This window comes from Rhipicephalus sanguineus, chromosome 3 (assembly GCF_013339695.2).
Source record: "Rhipicephalus sanguineus isolate Rsan-2018 chromosome 3, BIME_Rsan_1.4, whole genome shotgun sequence".
Classification (NCBI taxonomy): Eukaryota; Metazoa; Arthropoda; class Arachnida; order Ixodida; family Ixodidae; genus Rhipicephalus; species Rhipicephalus sanguineus.
In genome coordinates, this window is record NC_051178.1 from 162922701 (window position 1) to 162946349 (window position 23649).

Here is a 23649-nt window from a genome sequence, read left to right on the forward strand (position 1 = left end):
GTGGTCCACTGGCCGATTACGCAGTCGATAGTCGAGTAGACCGCGCCGCAAAAGGCTACACGCCTTCGGCTGCGTCACAAGCTCGAAGATGCGCTTCGAACGGGACGAGTACGTACGAAGAGGAAGCAGGACCAAGATGAAAGATGAGAAAATGGAATGATTCTTACTGTAAATTTATAGCTTTTATTATACACGGAAGTGGGCGTATGCTTACAAACCTCGAGCCAAAGTGCGCAGAAATGACAGACCCGCATTAGAAACACAAGTAAGCGACACCCCGTCTACAGCTAAAGACTTCTATTCGTACAAGGGTAAAGCTATTCATAGTATTTGTATGAATAACCTAGTTGTGACGTCCGCCGCGGTGGTGTAGTGTTTATGGGGCTTGGCTGCTGGCACGAAAAAGACGGGTTCGATCCCGGCCGAGGTGGCGCATAAAACACCACAAATTATGACTATTATTACTTAGCTGTTTGCCCTGTTCCAATAAAACAATTCGTTGGAGGTACATACAGCCACAAAAGTTTGCAGGGCACTGTATTCGCAGAAAAGCCGAAATGCAGCAACACCTGCAGACTAGTGATGCAAAACTATCGCCAAATCGACTATCGTTAGCATCGATAGTATTTTTTTTAACTATCGATAGTGTAACGAAACTATCGATGGTATTACTATCGATAAACTATGGATAGCGTTATCGATAGTGCAATCCATCGTACCGTCGGTAGTATTACTACCGTCATTGGTATCAATAGTGCTGTGAATAATTATGCTGTTGCTGGCCGGTGATATTGCCAAAAAGCATTTGCGATAGCCTACAATCAGCAGTACTTAGTTTAGTTCATTTATGAGCAATTTTTTGGCAAAAGAAAAATTGGTTAAGCAGTTAAAATGCCGGAATATATCAATCAATAATTCATATTCAGAAGTAACCACTTACAACTTACCATTAACAAGCTTGGTTATTGAAATTTTTATTTTGAAATCACGAAACGCTATATAAATTTGAAGCCGCACAGTACCGTCAAATGTAACGATCTCGTTTCCTGTATTTACACCTGAAAAATTGAACTTAATTGTCATGTGTCAGCCGAGAATTCTGGTGAAGGAGCTCAAGCACGTCAACTTTCTAGCCCTTCAGCCTGCTCCTCCTGCTCCACACATTTGGGGAACCAAATTTATGCTGAAATGAGTTCGCACGGTTAATTTTATACTATCGGTAGTACTATCAAACTTATTATCGATAGTGCTACCGATAGTTCTTTTTTTTTTTTACCATCGATAGTTCAATAGTGACTGAACTATCGATAGTATCATCGATAGTTCTGCATCACTACTGCAGACACGTAGGTTCGAGTTTATATTTTCAGTCTGAAGCAGCTTCATAGACCCATACGCAGTGATACAAATTACATTATAAGGGTCATGCGTTAGCGTAGGATAAAGTTTCATTCGTTGCGAAACTCGTGTTTTTTAAAGCCTTTGTAACCGGTTGCACAGGCCAGCGATCGTAAGACGCGGCTTTCTATTCCATTTCTACTCGTTCTGAATGCAAAAGTAACTGAGGTCCGTCTCAGTTAACTTAAAGCTATAAGCGTCTACGTAAATGAGTTTGACTTGATAAGACGCTAAGAAGAAATGAGAGAGTACGTGGCAGTGTGTATGTGCGCTAGACTGAACCTGAACAGAAAAAAAAAATGCGGTTCAAGTGAATCGACCAACATTTGCGTTCGTATCATCGGTATTCTTAGAAACTATTGCAGTTTCATTTGAATTTCGTCTCCTTTTATATGGAAATGTCCGATTTTAACACAGCAGCTTGTGCAGATTATGTCTGCATTAGTCTAGGCTCATTTATTAATTGAAAATCGTTAGCTTAGAATGATGCTAGTGTACCTTAGTATGTCTGACACTGCGTAACCTTCGCGAGCATCGCTTCCCGTTTAACGTCCTTTTTTTTTTTTTTTTTCTAACTACGGTAGATTGCGTCGGTTCTATAGAAGTGCGCAGAACGACTGTGACGCGCGCGTGCTTTGCGTAAAGCCCACATTTTTGTTATTTTTTTACCAGCAGGAAACATCTTCAAGGCAACGGCTCACGCCATCTTCGTATCGTGAACAAGGCGGGATCGAAAACGACATTGAATAGAATACATATACTGCAATATAGACAACCACTTCTATAGACTTAAAGCGTCGGTTATGTAGGACTCGAAGTTGCGAATGCGAAGTTGCAATGACGAGATCTCATCGAAAAAGTATATATATATATATTTCTGCGAGTTCCGAGAAACTATCCGAGTCGTCGCGCCGACGAGGGGCTGTTAGCCTTGAACGAACAGCGCGATCACGAGCGGCATCTTGATGAAGTGTTGCGATTAATGTTGCCGAGGGTGAGAAGTCGAAGGCTGACGTATGACTCGTATGTGCGGTGAAAAAAAATTGCAGCTACCCAGAAAGTCGCAACAGAGGCTTGAACGTACACAACACACTAAGCTATAGGCAGGGACAACTAACCCTTTGAAGGAAAAGCAAGACACTGCCCGATGATTCATCGAACAAGGCCCTGTTTACGAGGTTTAACGGCGGAGCACGTGCAACGCACGCCGATTGCATAGAGGTATAGCCGGAATCAATGACAAGACCGTGATGGCCTCGAATAAACCTGAACACAAGCCCAACGTTCATAAAGTACTATATCCTCGTGTATACGTGAATGGCCGAGTAATTTAAATCTCATTTTCTCCCCCCCCCCCTTATTTCTTGCCTGAGTCACTGGATATTCCGTTGCAGCGTTAAGCCAGGTGTGGACGTATTGCTCACGAACGAGTTAACCACTGCGCAAGGCTCATTAAGCGCCGAGATAATCAACTAAAAAAAAAGTGACACGATCTTCGGCGTTTCCTGCAGCAGCTGGATCTTGACAGTATAGACACCATCATCATGGTTGGATGCGATTTCGTTTCCAAGAATGGTGCGTATAGCCTTTGCATGACGTTTTTGAGAACAAACTTTTCAATGTGACACAACGTAGTCTTTGTAAGCAACGGCACTTATAGTCTTGGCTTCCGAGATAAAAATGAACAAAAATAAACACTCTCCTCTCGCACTCCTTCCTTCATTGCGAAGAAAATCGCGCACGAACTCAGTGGCAAGCACCCGTGATAGCGCGATGGTTAGCTAGCTCCCGGCTTTCAAATTCACGTATACATTACCGCATTATCGTTAGTTAAACTCTAGGTTGTGGGTTGGGATTTATTCTTATTTACCTTATAGGGTGAGGATGAGTATGGATATGAGGCCGAAGGTACGACACGTTAACAACGATGACTTGGCCATCACGAGGACGGTGTAAAAATGAAAAGCACTTGTTGCTCACATCAAGTGAGCAACCAGCACGTTCTTGATTCACGCTGTGCTTTGGATGAGCAGCAAGCGAATGAGTCGGTCCACGCATTTTCAGAAAGAAGCGGTGACGGCGTCCGCAGCTCGTCGGCTAAATCCGCCAATTCTTTTACGACGAGCCTGTGTTTACCCACACATTCGTTGCCATTGTTACGTCTGAACTGTAGGGCACTGCTCCCTCAATATTAGCCTGACAGACATCACTGCTCTCCTTTCCATTAACATGTAATTAACTAATCATCATATTTGCTTGGGTTCATAATTACTACTAAACAAACTTCGTAAAAAAGTTCTGTATAGGTGATGGCTTGACCAAATATTACTAAAACATCTTTCAATAAATTCTGTGGCATTGTAGGCACGGAAATGGTAGGTTTTACCGTCACTAGAATTTTAAATAGTCGGTGCCACGAGTGAGGCATAATTGATCCTAGCTGCTTGCACCTTTGCCATGCATTTTGTTTGTTTGTAGGCGCCTCGTTTTCTTCTCTATCTCTCTCCTTTTTTGTTTCGCCGTCTGATTCATGTAGCCCTCAGAGACGCGGAACTTTTGGCAGCAGCAGCCATTGCGGAAGCAATCATCCGACCAAGCGCGCCTGACAGCGCCGCACAGACCAAGAAAGGTGACAAGCCTACCACGCGAGTCCACAAAGCGAAAGTGTTGTCTGTCGTCTTTCTATATGAACGGGAAGAGAGGACAGGCGAGTCAACAATTCTTCTCGGCGAATGACTTGAGTCGTAGAGTCAAGGCTTGCCAGAAACTCGCGGCGAAAAATCAAGTTGCCACACTTGAGGGCTGTGTAAAATTTCTGCAGGACGGGCTGAACAAAATAAAGGAAATTCGTGCGTGTAAACGAGGAAATGATGTAAGAACTTATTGGATAACTTCGGATGAGCGCCGGAAGAGATAGAAGAAAAAAAAAGGAAATTGAAGTTCTCCAGCGCAGCGCGCTTCCAGTTTCATTCCGCGCACGTTTCGTGTTTTCGGCGAGATTAGAAGCAGACACTTTCCACTTACCGCACTCGGAAGAAAAACGCTCCGAAGTTGTTGCGATGGGAAGATCAGGACGATCCCTTGGAGGCAGGCACAAGCGCGTACACAAAGTTTCCGATCCGAGGAGTAGAGAGAGCGCGCGCGCGCGCACGCGGGAGCACTTGTCGGCAGCGAGCAGCGACCGCACCACCAACCAGCACCAACGGCAGCGAAACACCGAATAGACGCAGTCGCCACGAGCAACTAAAACTTCCTCCCCGCTGCCGCGTCCTCTCGGGCGCGCTTCAAAACGTTGCCGCCGGCTCCGGACGACTACGGCGACGCCGCGCTGCGGACGCGGCGCGAAACTGGGTCGCTGCCGACGCGCCGTTGTCACGGGACACAGAAAGTCGTAGGGTTACATCAGGGGCGTGGCCAGAAACATTTTAGGAAGGGGGGGGGGGGGGTCGACCCCCCTTTTTGTACGTTCGTGTGTGTGTTTGCGTTACATGCAAATTAAAAATATGTAAATAGTTCTGGGGAGGAGGGCAAGGGATTGAACCACCCAAACCGTCCCCCTGGCTGCGCCACTGAGTTGCATGAAGGTTGCTAGGTACAAGTAACATTGTGTTAAGGACAGGGGCGTAGCCAGAAATTTTATTAGGGAGGGGGGGGGGGAGATTCTTTGAATGTGCGCGTATATATACACATACAATCTTACTTAAAATATTCCAGCGCTACTTTTGAGGTCAGGACAAAGAAGTGCATGACAGCGCCCGTCCTGTTATGCACTTTTTTGTCCTCTCCTCGTCAAAAGTAGCGCTGAAATATCTTAAATAAGATTTTATCTCAAACTAGCCTCGTCAGGAGATTTGTTTTACACATACAAAATGTAAATATATCGAAGGTTACGGGGCGGGGGGGGGGGGAGGTGTTAACCCCCAGATAGTGGCGTAGCCAGACAGGGGAACACCAGGCGTGTGGCCTCCCCCCCCCCCCCCCCGGGGTTTTTTTCTGCGATGGGATAGAGGGCACAAAAATGGCACTCGACTACACCTGCCTTCCCGGCCCCCACTTCAAATCAAGGACGTGCCACCCCCCTCCGGAACAAACTTCTGCCTACACCCCTGCCCCCAGATCACCCCCTGGCTACGCCACTGGTTAGAGAGATGAAGGGAGGGCCTCACGCCTCTACACAACTGCATGATGAGTCGAGAGAAGGCAGGTAATGTAGGAGGCAATGAGAAAATCGTGTGATGAAGGATGGGGTGCATGCCAATAAAAGACGAGATTACAGTAACGATATAAAACTCAGCAAAAGTAGAAGAAGCATGATTGTATTGACAGTGAAAGAAGACAGCGTTGCTGTTATAACAACGGATAGCCGACATTAGCCATTATTTAGACAACGTTAGGCAACATGCACATCAGTTAATCAACGTTAGCCAATGCTGGCATGCGGGCAGCATTGGCTAACGACCAGCATTGATCGTTAAACGAGTAAATACAGTAATTTAATTTGGTCATAATTTCTAACACAACGTTACAGTGTGTGGATAGAAGAGTGCAAGGAAGATGTTGCCTTCAAACAACTCTTTTTTTTTAACAGCGAAGCTGTTTAGCAAATCGTTCCTTGTATATCGTATTGCTAAACTATCGTCATCGTAAACGGGTATGTACCACAGAAATTGGGTAAATCCAACTACTCACCACTGGTCCACTCGTAACAGGAAGGAAGAAGGCAACAGTTAACCCAACACTACGGAACGGGAATGTGCCTCAGAAATTTGTGCGGCCTATCAGAAAACTATCATCATCATAAACGGGTATGTGCCACCGAAATAGGGTGTGAATCCCTCTACTCTCCACTGGTCCACCGAAAAGGAAGAAGGTAACAGTTAGCCCAACACTATAGGGAACGGGAAAGGAAACGGCGGCTGCGAGTAAACCCCGAAGCGACGGAGGGCCTACGCCACTACCTGCCCGTAGATCTATGAGAGGTGCGAACGCTTGGTTTCAGCGCTAGTTTCTGTCTCTGGAGTTTGGACATCTGTGACTGTCTGTGGTTTAACTAGAATCTCTCTGTGCTGAGAATCAATGAAGAAACAACCTAGCATCACCTAGCTAAAAGATTAGCAACGCCCTACGAGCAACTTAGAAAAAAACCCTCATCAGCTCGATAAGGCCTAGAAACAACCCAGAAGCAACCAGATTACTCTTCAGAATCGTCCAATTTCGCTGTGTCAAGCCTTGCGTGGCTTAGTGCAAGCTTCGCCAATTCTTTTTCGATAATAGTCGCTTCAATTAACTTCTTTGCCGTGTCGCAACAGCGACTCTACGTTAGAGCTGCCCACAACATTCTTCTAGGCACCTTCCTGAAATTTATGGCAGCATGCACAAAATGAAGGTTTTAGAAACATTTTTTTTTTTTACCTGGCTACTCTACAAGGGTCTCCTTCAAGTAAACGGATACGTTCGTGCGCTTCCGCAGCGCTCAGGCGTTGCTCCGCTATTGATTCGCTCAGGAACAAAAGAATCGACTGAGAAGAAGAAGAAGATTCATTAAGCTATCTGGTCTGATCGTACAAGTGCACAGTTATTGCAGTCTCTCCTTTATATGTTTTACTTTCTTTTCCTTTGAATCATTATTTAATATCTCAAATATTTTTACCGTTCATGTGAATAATTCTTGGCCAATCCCCCAGTGTGGGTACGAGCCATACAAGAAGGAAATCATCATCATCATCAAGTAAAAGTTCAATGTAGGTACAAGGAAGGTGAAAAGGCTTTCGCTTTGATGTCCCTCAGGAGGGATCTAAGGACCCCGGCAAATTTTTTTTACAAGCGTGTTAATTATTCCATGCCGTCAGGGAGGTCACTCAGAGCAGTGCCCTTGCAGTAGTCCGCCGCTATCGTACATCACAAAAGACTGTCCTTGCCTTATGCCTGGCCACGTCCAGCTGAAACTGTGTTCAGTAGAATGGAAAGTTGGGCTAGTTGGAATGCGTGAATGATTGATGCAGCGCTAAAGACGAAGACGAATGGAACTCTGTGTACTGTGCACTTCGTGTTCCTTTCGTCTTCGTCTTTAGCGCCGCATCAATCATGGAACTAGGTTACCGCTGCTTGTTATCCGCGCACCTCAAAGCAACTTCCGGAAACCACAGAGGGCCGCGGCCCATGCAAAAGACATCGGGGATTCGTCAAGGTCAAAGTGCCATTGCTTCGCGAAGAAATGCTTCGCATTTAATATCGCGGCCCCTAAGAGCCACTCAAGCCATTCCGACGGAGCTCGCAATTCGAACGTCCGACGTGCCCGGCAGCTGGCAAAGGAGTGACCCTATGACATGAATACAGAGCTTTATTTAACTTTCACAACAGGAATAAAAAAACAGTGAAGGCATAACTGCAGGCTTGCCAGGTCCTCCGCATTCACATTAAAACATTTCTTCTTTTCCCCTTGCTTTCCTTGCTCCTCTATGTCGCAGCCAGCGTCTTTCATTACAGTTCCACTTTAACACGTCGCGCCAGCAAGTTCCCTGGAGCACCTGTGTTGGCATTTCCTTTCAGGCCGTTTTGTTGTTCCTTGGTTTTGCTACCACACTTACATTTCATATCTAGCCTTTGCTGTGGAGCAGTGTTTTGACTGAGTATCAGCATGGGCCTGGTATGGGATAATGATTCGGGGGTGCATGTTCAACCTCTCCTTCAACGTCTTCCCAATCTTGATGTTCCCATCAGATCGGCGAGCATCAGCAGTCCAGACGGCTATCTTGTCAAGCTTGGGGCGAATCTGGACCACAGCACCATTCACGTCGTCGCTGTACTCGCCGAAGCCCTCTCCGATCAGGCACAGCAAAATCTCGAGCCAATAATAATCCAAGTCCGTTGTCCTCTGGCTTTTGCTCAAGTTGAAGAGCCAACGACCTCCTTGCCTGTTGCGGTGGTCTTCCCACATGGGCTTGATGCCGTACTTGAACAGGGAATAGTCGCATCCAATGGGAAGCTTACTTGCGAGCTCTATGTTGTTGTAGAGGGTCCAGAAGTCCTCCACCGTGTCGAACGAGGTGATTTCTAGAAGGTTCTCTTCCCAGCTACGATTTTTGTCGTTCTTGTAGAACCACAGGCTCCAGCGATTCTGAAGCGGGTGCTTGATCACTTCCTTTGGTGGATCTGGGCACGCCGGAGTCTGTACAGCCGGTCCAGCCTCGTCAGGATCGCTCTCCGAGCACTTGCCTTCAGCCGCCATGTCGTCAAGGTGTCGGGTCTTCATACGGCTCCACCCAAGCGCTGCTCCCGCTGACCAGTCTGGCCAGTGCCTGGTCTCGCGAATGAATGCACCGTCGACGTAGATGTGTCGACCAGTTTCAAGCAATGCTGCTGCTGGTCTGGAGCGTGCACCTCGCGCTGCGCGAGACCGGCCGTGGTTCCAGCTAGCGCGCGGGGACGCGTGGCGCGTGTCGATTTCGCTAGGCTTGTATTGGCGGCATGGAAAAAAGAACAAAACATTTTGCCTTTCTCCATGACTGGCGCCACCAGATAGACCAGCGTCTGCGCATTGTGCTGCAACGACTCATGCAATGCTTCGCACCACGACAATCACCCCAGGTCTTCGTAATCTTCGTACATCCAGTTTTTTTTAACGGGGTCTGATAATGTCCACAATAATGCGGGCTTTAATTACTGACCAAACCTTAAAGGTGTTTGAAGGAGAGGGTAATGGATGGATGGATGGATGGATGGATGGATGGATGGATGGATGGATGGATGGATGGATGGATAAACTTTATCAAGGTCCCTCGGAACGCGCTCCAGCACGTTGCGGGCCGCTCCCACGTCGGAACAGAAAGACCAAGTCTCTCTGCTGCGACGCGGGCCCGTTGGACTGCCCATAGCTGCTCTTCGAGTCTGAGCTCGTACAGGGGCGTAAAGGAGAGGGTGAAGTCGAAAAAATCTATAAGGACTTTAGTAGAGACCAAGGAGGTTGTTTTTTTAGCCTCCTTGGTAGAGGCCTTCCCCAACTGGCTAGTGTATTTATGGGCATACTATCAGCCATGAATAATATTGACTGACTGTTGGCTAAATTTGGCTAGTCGCCCAAATTATGACCACTCGGCAGCGGGCTGAGCGCAGGCGTCGCGGTCATGGTCACAGTGGCACCTAAAGTAAAAAAAAATTAAAATATAGGAAAATTAGTGGCACCAAGAGTGATGCCTGCCGCCGCCTACCGCCTGGGACGCTGCGATTCGAGACCATGCTGGTTTTTTTCCTGTAGTAAGATAGATTTATTTGAAAAACACGATTTTCAAAAAAAAAGTATGCATTTTCAAATTTGAGTTGTTTTGGATAGATGGTTCATTAATCCTTTCGACCCTGGCGGTGTCAATTGACACCGCCACACAACATTTCCCCTAGCACCTCGGAAATTTAACCAAAACTGCTCATTCTTGGGGGTATAATTCTTCAATGATCCCCACTGCGATTGACACCAAAATTGCGGCATGTTTGCGGAGCTGGGAACCACATAGAAGACGAAGCTTGACCGAAGTCATCTTCGGTGCTTCGGCTTTGGGCTTCAGCCACAGGAATGTTTTTGATGCTGCTAGTGCTTTCCTTCATGAAACAAAACGAATGCGTTTTTAAATTCCTAATTGCAAAGGTATTCCAATAGTAGCAATGAATCAATAAAAAAAATCAATAAAAAAGAATAAGGCGTTCGGTAACACTTTAATTTCATTATTCTAATTTCTAGTTAGGATGAGTAGTCTGGTTTGAATGTAGAAATAATTATTGCACTCGTTCTTTCATATGTTTGCTTGTCTTTTGTGTTTAGTCATTAGTTACAACTTTAAAACTTCATATCAACAATTCTTGGCCAATCCCCCAGTGTAGGTATTAGCCATATGTAGAGTGACATCATCATCATCATCATCCTCATGGGTGACGCCGGGGTGGGTAAGCGCCATTTTCTGGACGACGTACCGAAGCTATTTCAAGGAATATCAGACTGACAAATAAGACATTCGTTCAGATTTTGTGTACTCTAGTGAGTACCAGGAATAAAGAAGCCATTTTTCTCATTTCACAACCACTCAGCCCCGATGACCTCATTTTATTCCATGTTTATTAATCCATAAATACTTGCACCACTGGCTCAATATTTCGTTTGCGCTCTTCTAAAGTCCTAATTAATAAGAAAGCACGCACAAAAAAAGTCTCCGACCAAAATAAAAAATTCAGGGCTGAAAGGGTTAAAGAACAAGCTCACCCAGTTTGGTTGTTATCTGTACGGCAGAAAAGAATAATAAAAAAATGTTTTACGAGAGGGTGGATCGAATTTGCTGGGGAGAGCGTCTCTGAAACGCCCCTTTCAAGACGCGGCTGCAAAGCGGGCACGAAGCCGAACGCGAAGCGAATGCCCATGTTAGATTGTTTGTTTCTCGCGCTTTTTTTTGTCACAGAAGGCCTTCTGTCGAGAGTACATCAGAGGACAAATAAATATATTTAAAAAGGCACATTTCGAGCCGCGCGTCGACAGCAGAGTCGCTCGAAAACTGGAACTGAAGCTCAAATTGGCGGAAACGTATCACGTGACCATCCACCGCTGTTTTCGCGCCAATTCTGAGTTACTCCCGCTGTGTTTGTGTGCCACTCAGCTTCTATGCTCGCTTCCCTGTGAGTTCATTGCGATCAGCACGTGGTCCATTTTGTGACCAACACGAGCAACATTCACAGCACGAAAACTTCGAAAAATTGAAGACGGTTACATGAAATTGTCACAGAACAGTGTCATGTTGACGAGGAAGGCCGCATTTATGCAGGAAGTCACTCTGATGAATTTTTTGACCATCAAAATAAATAGCATGTTGTGAAATCTGTGAACTCATTTTTCTCAGTTCTCATTTTTGGGGGGAAAGGAACCTATCATTTATTGATAGGAAAACTATCATTTTCAAACTGCTTCACCAAAAGCTGCTTACAAGGTTGTTCTAGACTGAAATTTTGTCAGGAACAAGATAAGGTAGACACACACACAAACACACACACACACACACACACACACACACACACACACACACACACACACACACACACACACACACACACACACACACACACACGCACGCACGCACACACACACACACACACACACACACACACACACACACACACACAAAATAATAATCTTCGCTTTTAGAGCGATGCCATTTATACAGACAAGTCACAAAAAATACTTGATAGGCCTTATCCTGCACTATAAACCTTCTAGAGGACTTAAAATAATAACTCGTACATTTTCATTATTTTTGAAATGATAGTTTTCATAAGTTAGCATACATTATTGATCATTACAACAGCTGTACGTTTTTTGTATTCATGCTACGGTGCTGAAAATTGGTATATCTCCCAATATCAAGAAGTTGAGCCATCCCTAAAATTTTCATTAAAATTGATGCAGCGGTTCAAAAGTTCACATTTAGCCCCGCATCCCCCCCCCCCCTTTAAAAGAAAGGAGAAAAAAAATCCAGGGACCTTATCCCCTCGGGCATCGCCGTGTGGCAGCCGCCGGCGGTGGTAGCGGTGGAAAACATTTATTAAACTGTTATTTACAGGAAAGTTGTTCGGGAAACCCTAGTGGGTCAGCTCCTTTACAGTACTAAGTGGAGTCCCTAGTCAGGGGAGCCCCTAGTGGGTCAGCTCCTTTACTGTACTAAGTGGAGTCCGTAGTCAGGGACACCATTGGTTGTGGCCGCCGTCCTGACACGCCGGACCATGGCTTGTTGGGCTGGAAGGTCCTGGCAGCCGAGTAGGGCCGCCTCCCAGTCCTTTCAGGTCAGGCTGGGTTGGGGGGTATAGAAGGATTGAGTTGGCATGCCCATACCGTGTGATTAGTGTCACCCACTTTCCCACAATACTGGCCACCAGCGTCCATGCCACCAGGCAATAAGAGTTTAGTTAGTTAGTTAGTTAGTTAGTTAGTTAGTTAGTTAGTTAGTTAGTTAGTTAGTTAGTTAGTTAGTTAGTTAGTTAGTTAGTTAGTTAGTTAGTTAGTTAGTTAGTTAGTTAGTTAGTTAGTTAGTTAGTTACGGCCCATGCTGGAGTGGCACAGGTTAGTTAGGGCCCGTGCTGGCTTAGCACAGGTGCAAAACGGTCCGAAAGTGTGCGCTTAATTTTTTTTTAATTAGCCATGCAGAACAAAGAAGAAACAAAATGTACGCTGAAGATGTGACTCGTTCATACATCCACAACAAAAAATAAATAAAAATAACGATAACCGAAGTGACATAGCACCAGCTCGAAAAAGTAAAACGGTCACACATATAGAACTATCAAATACAACTGGCTCACCAGTCATCCACCGGAGGCGTCTCCATCCACACGGAGGCGTCTGATGGAAGGTGTTCCCGGTGTTCTTTCTTTTCAACACGAAAGTGTTTTATGCCGGGGTCCACCAAGGCTTCAGTGACGTATTCCGTCACGGAAATAACGTCGAAAAATTTACCTGATCAGATGGCAAAGAAAAAAAGGTTCTGTCAACGGGCATCGAACCCACGACCGCTCGGTCCGCATCAACAGACGCCGGGCACGCTATCCACTGCGGCACGGTCACAAACTCTACAGGCTTTACAAACGCGCTTTTTATATCTACCACTCTCCCGGTCGGCGGGGTGATGTTGCCCTCTGGGAGCGGTAAAGTAAAGTAATTCGTCATTACTGTGGCCTCCGCGATTAGCACCTGCAACGTGTTACACGTCCGTCCCATTCGGCGCCTTTTCAATAGAAGTTCAATTTTGTCAATGCCTTAACACACCGCGAGTTGCCCCGCCACAGTGGTCTAGTGGTTATGGCGCTCGACTGCTGACCCGAAGGTCGCGGGGTCGAATCCTGGCTGCGGCGGCTGCATTTTCGATGGAAGCGAAAATGTTTGAGGCCCGTGTACTTAGATTTAGGTGCACGTTAAAGAACCCCAGGTGGTCGAAATTTCCGGAGCCCTCCACTACGGTGTCTCTCATAATCATATCGTGGTTTTGGGACGTTAAACCCCAGATATTATTATTTATTGCACCGCGAGCTGGCGATCTTAGCCCAAGCGTCGTAAAGCGTCGTAAAAGCGTCGGCCTCGCTCATAGCATCACTATATCACGCTAATCCAAACTAAAAATAGCTCTGTGACGCGCGCCTGCCTCACCTGGCTGTAACACCGCGTTCCCCGCTCACGCGATTGCCCCGAGAAAGATCGAGGCCGGGTTAACGGGGCGGCAAGACGCGCTTTGCGTTTCCCTCTAGTTCGGCCGTGGTCTTCAAACGCATTTTAACATGCCACGGGATGGCGACCAAGTTCTGCGTCCAATATGCGACGCTCTTCTGGCTATCACACCTCGTTCTCTGATTACGCTTTCACCGTTAACTACTACAGCTACCACAAGGGTTTGTTTAATCATTTAACATGGACGTTAGTCGTCGGGATGGAGATGCACCACCAATCATCAAAGTGGGTGCATCCACATTAAACGGTGCTATAGCTGCCAGACATCAACATACATGGTACATCATCTCTTTTGTCAATGTACAGTAAACATTCAGTTACTTCTGTAAGGGCACGCTTTACTTTCGTGTTATTCCGATTCCTATGACGGAGGGACCAACCATATTTTATTTTCCTTCCACCTCTCGAGTGGGTACGGAAAGGGGCCACTTTGTCGTGCGCAACTCAAGGGCAGTTTTCAAATTGAAAGAAAATTAGGAGCGTTGCCTGATAGAAAACACGTTACGCTCCTCCGAGATTTGCTTACCATCAGTGGTACATGGTGTATATAAATAGCTCGCCGTTATTTCGCCGGCGCATACATGGCGTGTGGCTGAGTTGTCTAACGCAGCTCGCTGGGGAGCGAGGGGTTGCTTGTTCGAATCCGCCGTAGGGTACTTCAGAATCTTTTTCTTCTGCTTTATGTTTCTTTGTGCCTTTTGTATATATATATACATACATACATATACATATCTGGGACATGACGGCGTCGACAGACGGCGACGGCAAAAATCAACCGAGGGTGTCCATATAATTGCTATCGCAATAATATAACGGGCCTTCTGCCATAACACATCCCAGCAGCAGCTAAGTAGCTGAAGTAAGGTGGCAAATTGGGCTAGTTGGAGCATACTCGACATGTTCAGCGCCAAAAAAAAAAAAACACGAAAACACAAGGAAGTGCACGCGGTCGACGTGGTGGGAAAAAATGCCCCCACCTCCCCGAAGGGAATCGGGAGGAAATGCGAATGCATTTCTTGCGCCGAGAGTACACGGCGTAGTAATTTTAATGGCGTAAAGCTGGACACATCGACGCGCTCAAGTGTCTCCCTTTTGGGCGCCTCTTTCAACGAACGCTTCCTACGTGCGTTCGTAATCACCTCAGGGATGTTGCCACCGCCTTCAATGCAGCACAAACATGTTTAGAACGCGCTGTTTTCAGGCTGTGCCAAGGCAGCACAAACGCTACAAGTGCGTTTTAAACGCACTGCATTGAGGCGGTGGCGCAGGGAGGAGAGAGAGCGAACGGCGAGAGAAGGAGCGGCGAGGCACTGCACCAACCCTCTCCTACACTCTCTCCACACACGCCAGAGTGCACTCCTCCTCTCCACTCACTCTCCGCTACTCCGCCCGCACCACCTGCTCCGGTTGCTAGGGGCGAGGATAAGCGCGCGCGTCCGCAGCTGTTGCTATGGGAGAGGGAGTGAGAGCGGAGAGACGCGCGGACAACGCCGGATGCCTTACATAGCCCGACTAAGAAATGCATTCGCATTTAAAAAAAAACAGCGCTTGTGTCGTGCACTTCCTTGTGTTTTCGTGTTCCTTTTTTGCGCTGAACATGTCGGCTAAGTTGCTGTGCAGATAGCCGCCTCCGTTGGATATGTGCGGCGCCCTAGCTAAGTTTAGCAAAAGCTTGTACACCATGTTATTAGACGTATATGCGGTGTTCGGTCATCTGTCCACGTTTGCCGACTTACTATGTTTGTGTATCACTGACTTGGCCAGTTAGAATATGACAATAAAAAACAAAGCAAGGATTAAAGAACAAGGCATGACTAACGGTAGCTTAGGTACCTTGTAGCACAGGGCAGCGTGCGCAAGCGGTTGAAGTGCGTTCGCAGCCATGAATTAGTTGTGAAGCTGTACTTATAATTCTGGAGAACTATGCATGATCAAGTCGTCATCATATTGGTCCGCCTATCTTAGGTCCACTGGAGGACGAAGGCCTCTCCCAATGAACTCAAAGCCTACCCTATCTTGTGCGAGTTGATTCCATTTCATCCTTGCGAACATCTTCATTTCGTCACTGCGTATAACTCGTTCCCGTCCTCGACTGCGTTTCTCATCCCTTGCTAACCGTTCTGCTGCTCTATAACTTACCAGAGGTTGTCTGCCCTACGCATTACGAGGACAACCAAGGTCAATTTATTTCGCTTGATGTCAACTAGCATATCCGCTACCCCTGTTTGCTCCTTGGCCCATTCTGCCGTCCTCCGATCTCTCAATGTTACGCCTACCATTTTCAGTTCCATTGCGAGATGCGTAATACATAACCTTTTCTCTCAATATTTTTTTTCTTGTGATCCAAGTTTCAGCCCCGTATTTTAGAACTGGCGATACATTCAGTGATTGTGTACTTCTCGCTTTAGGGACAGCGGAAGTAGCCTGTCATTATTTGGGAGTGTCTGCCGCATGCGCTCCAGCCCACCCTTATTCTTCCGTGAATTTCCTTTTCATGAGTATGTTCTAGTGATGCAGAACTATCGATGGCACTATCGATACTATCGATAGCTGAATCACTATAGAAGTATCGATGGTAAAAAAATACTATTGATAGCAAAAAATTTGATGGTGTTATCGATAGTATAAAATCAACAGCCCGAACTAATTGCAGAATAAGCTTGGTTCCCCGCGCGCGTGGTACATAGTGGAGCCGGAGGAGCAGGCTGAAGGGCGAGAAAGTTGACATGCTTTTTTTCTTCACCAGAGTGCTTTGCTGACACATGATCATAAAGTCAAAGTGTTCAGCTACTGTAGCGGAAAGGAAGCCGTTACATGTGGTGGAACATCGCGGCTTGAAATTTTATTGCATTTTATGATTTCAAAATAAAAAATAATATCAAGAACTAAGTTTGTTAATTGTAAGTTGCAACTGGTTGCTTTTGGATAAGAGTTTATTGATGGATATATTCCGCCGTTTTCACTGCGGAAATAATTAATTTTTCTCGTCTAAAATTGCTCATAAATTAAGCGAACCTGATAGTAGGCTAACCCAATATTTTGGCAATGTGGCTGGCTAGCAACAGCATCATTATTCACACCACTATCGATGGTATTGTCGCGTGGTTGTGACGATGAAGAATGCTGCAACAAGACTGCGAAATACTCAGCTCTTTATTTGAGCGAACTTGGGCCCAGAAAATCAAAACACAAAATACTAGCGATACACGCTGGATACTGAAAGCGGCGAGAACAGTCGTTGGCCATCGGTGGAACGCGTCGGTGGAACGGCCATCGGTGGGACCTGACCATCGGTGGAACGCGTCGTCTTTTATACATCAGTCATCGAACCTTCCAGCGTTATCACTGGTGCTCGCGTAAGCTCTCGAATTAACTTGACTGTTATTGTCCGGCGCGTAATCTTAACAAAATTATCTCAAACAATCGTGAAGCTTCTCAAACAGTACGGCGCGATCAAACGTTGCTTTGTGGGTGAAACCCGAATACATAAAAAAAAGTGCAATAAACACGCGTGGCAGTAATATCGCTAGTAATACCAACGATGGTACTACCGATTACACTTTCGACAGTTTGTCGATAGTAGCACTATCGATAGTTTGTTTGCACTATCGATAGTTTCAAGAAAACTATCGATACTATCGATATTCAATTTACCGATAGTTCCGCATCACTAGAATGTTCCCCTGTTGGAAGTTGACCGTATTATACACGTTACTGCAAAGACTCCAACAAAGAGGTGCACTTTGTTGAACGGAAGATACAAGAGTAGCGGACGTGATCCAGTCCGTGGTCCCTCCGCATGGCGGTCCTGAGATTTTCTCAGCAGAATGCAGAAATGTTTTATTATTATTTCGTTTTTATTCCTTGCGTTTTTGCGCAAACAATCAAAACATATTCACCTTGGCGCGATACACATTTCGTGGCTTTTGCTGCATGCGTCAGTATTATGTCAAATCGATATGACGTAGCAATTAAACGGCATCATATGAGTGAGCAGAATTGCCCATCTTTTTTGTTTTTGTTTTTATTTTTCAAACTCGGGCACCTCGAAAGCATGCGCTACGTAGTGCATATTCAACGTTCGATGGTGCTAGTTATTTTATTGAGCAAGTGTCACTCGAAAAACTATTGAATGGCTTGATACTCAAGCATCGCTGAAAACCTCTATCCGTACTGAAGCTTTAAAGGGCAAGACAAACGCGTTTGAAAAGTTATGGCTGAAGAAACGAATTAGACAAGCGTTTGTGATAAGCAGTCATTTAAGAAGTGAGACGCTACGATTTGAAGTGCCAACGCGGCGTCAACAGAATTTTGTGCCAGTGAGCTTTTTGGTGAATAATAAACTTCCGTCAGTGCACGTTTCATTGGCATGTTTTTTTTTCTTAATTTGCTTGGTTTCCCCATATATTTATCTATTTTAGCGTTAATAGAGAAGTCTCTCTCACCGAGTTCACGGGAGAGCTCTATACGTCTATTCACCTTGCCTGGGAAAAAAAAAAGGAAAGAGAGAGAAATTGTAATAAAATATAGATCGCGCAATTTGCAGGCCTTCTGTACAAACTGATCATGGAAGGCGGAAGTCCGCGTGCATAATATCCGTATTGCATGAGGAGGATAGCAAAAACGTGGCTCTCGCAAAGGATTGTGGGCTACGGCGCCCGTCTGCATCGACTTCCGGTTCGAGACGCCGTGCCGCCGAATGGGTGCCGTCGCTTTCTGTGTGTTCCATATAGCAGTCTCGATCCCATTTTCTCACAAATTACTGCATAATACTTGGCAGTTATTTGCAGCTCAGTTGAATAACAAGTGCAATCACTACGGAATAGTTATAAAGGTGCGAACGGTCTTGTCTTCATTCAAGTGGCGTGCACCTCCGGACACATGCATGTTGTTTCGCCGCAAAGGGTGTTTTCGCGCATGTTTTGTTGCTACTCGTAAAATTACTTGCTTACTTTTGTGTTGCAAAGATACCATCTCGGATTCGTATAGTGAATGGCAATAGTAAAACGTTTCTTGTGTTAAGGTGTTTAATAGACAGCACTCAACGACAATGAGTAATGGCGACAGTCACGGCAAGGCACGAACTCCCTGCGCGAGCGGCGTTCTTTTTAAAGCAACCAAAGAGGACGACCCACTAGAAGGCGCTGGAGAGGGTAACCCATTACCATGTCCCAAGGCTTCTCTACAATTACCCCGGGTACGAAAAGGGAGCCGTCCGGCGACCTAACAGCTCGTCACTATGAGTGGGTCATAGTAGGCCTTGAGGCGCTCCACGTTGACAATGTCGCGCCCTCGACGGCGCATGTCCGAAGCTGGTTCGATGGGTTCGATCAAGTAGTTGACCGGGGATGTGCGCTCGATGACCCGGTATGGGCCTTCGTATTTCGGCAGCAGTTTTGAAGAAAGGCCACTTGCAGTGGTAGGAACCGAGAGCCATACGAGCGCTCCAGGGAGGAACGTGGGTTCAGAAGTGGTGGTGCCATCGCGAATGCTCTTTTGCAGCTCTTGTTCCTGCGTCGTAAATGTCTTGGCAAGCTCGCGACACTCTTCAGCGAGCCTGGCTGTGTCAGAAATAGGCGCACACTCAGATGGATCCGGCTTGTACGGAAGTATCGTGTCGATGGTGTGCGACGGGTGCCTTCCGTACAGTAAGAAGAACAGTGAAAAACCAGTAGTGCTCTGAGGGGCGGTGTTATAGGCGTAGGTGACGAAGGGCAAAATGGCATCCCAATTGGTGTGATCGGCGGCGACGTACATTGACAGCATGTCGCCGAGCGTGCGGTTAAAGCGTTCGGTTAGGCCATTCGTCTGCGGGTGGTAAGCAGTAGTTTTGCGGTGAACAGCATGGCACTCTTTCAGAATGGCTTCCACGACTTCCGATAAGAAGACACGGCCTCGATCGCTGAGAAGCTCTGGGGGTGGACCGTGACGCAGTATGAATCGGTGTAGTAGGAAGGAGGCAACATCGCGCGCTGTAGCCGCTGGGAGGGCGGCGGTTTCGGCGTATCGCGTTAGATGGTCAACAGCGACGATGGCCCAGCGGTTACCAGCCGAAGTCAGAGGAAGTGGTCCATACAAATCGATGCCCACGCGCCCGAACGGACGGTTAGGGCAAGGTAATGGTTGTAGACCTGCTGGCGACACGTGCGTTGCAGGTTTCGGCGTTGGCAATCGAGGCAGGAGCGAAGGAACTTCTGCACGTAGCGGTACATCCCACGCCAAAAGTATCGTTGTCGAATGCGGTGGTAAGTTTTGGATACCCCAGAGTGCGCGCATTGCGGGTCGGAGTGGAAGGCTTCGCATATTTCAGAACGCAGACTGTGGGGTATCACTAGTAGCCACTGGCGGCCGTCGGCGTTGTAATTGCGTCGGTGCTGGAGGTCGTCACGAACGGCGAAATGGTGGGCTTGACGACGCAACGCGCGAGTGGATGGTGTTGCCGTCGGATCAGTGAGCAAGTCGATCAGCGAGGTGATCCATTTATCCTTGCGCTGTTCGGTAGCGATGGTGTGAACGCTGATTGAAGCAACAGCTATGTGAGATACTGAGCAGGGGGCATTGTCGTCAGGCAAGGGAGAGCACGAGAGGGCGTCGGCGTCAGCATGCTGGCGTCCGTTGCGGTACAGCACGCGGATGTCGTAGTCCTGCAGGCGAAGTGCCCAGCGGGCGAGGCGGCCTGAGGGATCCTTCAATGACGACAGCCAGCATAGTGCATGATGGTCGGCATAGCTCGGCACACTCACTCATGAGTGCACTCACTCACGCTCACTCACACTCATTTGAACGTTGTGAGTGTGAGTATGAGTGAGTGCTCATGAGAGTGAGTGGACGTGAGTGTGAGTATGAGTGAGTACTCATTAGTGTGAGTGGACGTGAGTGTGAACGTGAGTGAACACTCATGAGTGTGAGTAGTCGTGAGTGTGAACGTGAGTGAGCACTCATGAGTGTGAGTGGACGTGAGTGTGAACGTGAGTGAGCACTCATGAGTGTGAGTAGGCGTGAGTGTGAACGTGAGTGAGTACTAATGAGTGTGAGTAGTCGTGAGTATGAACGTGAATGAGTGCTCATGAGTGTGAATGGACGTGAGTGTGAACGTGAGTGAGCACTCATGAGGGTGAGTAGGTGTGAGTGTGAACGTGAGTGAGTACTCATGAGTGCGAGTAGATGTGAGTATGAACGTGAGTGAATGCTCATGAGTATGAGTGGACGTGAGTGTGAACGTGAGTGAGCACTCATGAGGGTGAGTAGGCGTGAGTGTGAACGTGAGTGAGTACTCATGAGTGCGAGTGGATGTGAGTATGAACGTGAGTGAATGCTCATGAGTGTGAGTGGACGTGAGTGTGAACGGGAGTGAGCACTCATAAGGGTGAGTAGGCGTGAGTGTGAACGTGAGTGAGTACTCATGAGTGTGAGTAGATGTGAGTAGGAACGTGAGTGAGTGTTCATGAGTGTGAGTGGACGTGAGTGTGAACGTGAATGAGCACTCATGAGTGTGAGTAGATGTGAGTATGAACGTGAGTGAGTGCTCATGAGTGCGAGTGGACGGGAGTGAGTACTCGTGAGTGTGAGTAGGAATGAGTATGAACGTCAGTGAGTGCTCATGAGTGTGAGTGGACGTGAGTGTGAACGTCAGTGAGCACTCATGAGGGTGAGTAGGCGTGAGTATGAACGTGAGTGAGTGCTCATGAGTGTGAGCAGTCGTGAGTTTGAACGTGAGTGAGCACTCATCAGGGTACTATTAGTGTGAGTAACTGAGTACACTCTAAGAAGAGCCAAAAGAGGGTCACAGCCGCGTGGCTCTCTTCGGGTGTTCATTTGATCCCTTTTGGAAGGTAGATGAGTAAAAGAGAGCATTTCGGTTGGGGTCACGGGACTCTCCTAAAGCGCGTTTCAATTCGCTTCCGCAATGAAGGCGCCGTCGTATGCGCCATACGTATCGCGCGTTTGCCGTTCGGCGCCGTTCTGGCGCGGTGGCTCGCCTCCCTCGCTGACGGAGCCAGACGGGCTGGCGCCGCGCCTCGGCCTTCTCTCTCAGTCTGCTCGGTCTCTTGGAATGCGTTGTGCGTTGCGTCGGTTGCGCGGGTTGCGTCAATTGCCTGTCGTGCAGTTTTGTGTTCGATCAAAAATGCGCATCTTCGGTGGCGTTGACGCCAGGCTCCGTGCTCGAAGCACGCTAGGAGGGCGGAATATTCATGGAGCCGTGGACACGGACAACGTGCGCCCGTTAACGGTGAGTGTACTGCTTTCGTAGGCACATATATACAGCTTTAGCTGGGCGTCTGCAGCAGCTCTGCGGAAGTTATCTGCCAGCCATTTCCAACAGCAGCCTGCGTCCGCGGGGATGCTGCGGATGCCCAACTAAAGCTGTCACCGTTATGCGCGTTGCTGTACAAGCTCCCATAAAATGAGCGATGCAAAAAATTATCAAGGGTAATTGTTTGCTGATGGCACATTGTGTCTGCACTGCTGAAGGTGCAAGATGTCGTTTTGAGATGCGCTTTAGTCTACTTCATAACAACATTTTTATCAACCTTGAGTGTACAGCGTGCTTCCGCGCGTGGGAACGTGAAAAAAAGCCCGTCTACAGAACGCTTAGACGCACTATATATTATGATTTTTCTTGGCTTAAAGACGCTAGTTTGAGGTGCAGATATAGTAGGATGTTTCCAGCACGTACGCGTTGGTCACTTAAGTTGGACACGCCTCGCCGGTAAGGTGAAGAAGCGAGACTTTCGACGGCGCGCGTTGTTGCGGTCGCCACCGTGCACTTTTAACACGAAAGTGTTTTATGCCGGGGTCCACCAAGTACATCCGTCACGGATATGACGTTGATAAAATGGACGCCAACGGGTAAGAAAGAAAAAAACCAAGAAAAAGATACCCCGCTGGGAATCGAACCCACGACGTTGCGGCCGCGACGGCAAGCGTCCGACGCCCTATCGACTAAACTAACTCGGGAGATGCGAGACACGGCGCGAACGCGCCTTATATCTTTCGCTCATTCTCTTTCGCGGCGGGCGGAGCGGGGCGGTGCCGCCGTCTGTGAGATGTGAAAAGAAGTAATGCTTCACGATCGACACTTACTAGAGCTTACTCAGCGATTGCACGCGATATCGGAGGTCATGTTTAAAGCGTCTCGATACCTGAGAGGTAGGCTGGCCGCGCTGGCGTCGCCGAGGCACCCTTGACGCAGTTACGTACTATGCCTTTGGCTTCGTGTTAGCGTGCGTCGGCTCATCGGAGTAGTGAGGCTTCCACGTGCACCAACGGGATTTCTCCGCCGCCGACTGCTTCAATTGCGAGAGCACCGACTAACAAAACTGCTGCAAAATGCGTTGCAGAAAGGACGCGATTTCGACGGGCGAATGTCGTGCCTCAGTGGAGCGAGAGCAGCGCCTGCGAGACAGAGGCCAGCGGGACGCACACGTTTGCGGCTCAGGCTACGAACCTCTACCTCCCGTGTTGCTGAAGCGCAGTGTGTGTAATGTATGCATGAGCACAGGCGTCGGCTACCCATTACTAGAAAGCGCACACCGTGCCGTTTCTCTCCTTAAGTGACGACGCTTTGAAGAAGTGCATACCGGGTACCAGTGTTGATTTTGAGCTTGTATCATCCTTACGCGGGATTCACGATTCGCTGTGTCCAAATATATGTTCACACCGTCATCTACCACAATGGTTTAATCATGATCATGGGCGTTAGTCGTCGCGATAGAGACATGCTGTCAACATCGGTGCATCCACGTCGAACGGTGCTATAGCTGCCAAATACGAATAGACATTGTACAAGCTCGCATATATCACTACGCAATAAGCACTACTTCTGTGAAGACGCGTTTCACTTTGGTGTTATACCGATTCCTATGACGGGGGGATCATCCATGTTTTTTTTTTCTTTGGTTTCTGTTTGCTGTTTTCGTGGTTCACCAACATCTGCGATGACGCCATAACAGAATCAAGTGAGCTTACGTGTTTGTGGGAGTTATGTGCCCTAATTCTAGTAT

At 47.5% G+C, this 23649-nt stretch overlaps 2 protein-coding genes across 2 annotated transcripts in view; both read right to left on the minus strand.

Moving 5' to 3' along the window:
- LOC119387613 (retinal-specific phospholipid-transporting ATPase ABCA4) overlaps positions 1-4654 on the minus strand; it is a 170278-nt gene extending 165624 nt beyond the window's left edge. Inside the window, exon 1 of the mRNA XM_049414207.1 lies at positions 4423-4654. The gene's annotated coding sequence lies outside the window, so the exon portion shown is untranslated. The remainder of the gene's footprint in view (positions 1-4422) is intronic.
- Positions 4655-7966: 3312 nt separating this feature from the next.
- On the minus strand, positions 7967-8626 carry LOC119385153 (eukaryotic translation initiation factor 4E-1A). Its single transcript, XM_037652677.2, has one exon. The coding sequence runs from the start codon at positions 8624-8626 to the stop codon at positions 7982-7984; it is 645 nt and encodes a 214-aa protein (XP_037508605.1). The 3' UTR covers positions 7967-7981.
- Between the last annotated feature and the right edge of the window lie 15023 nt (positions 8627-23649).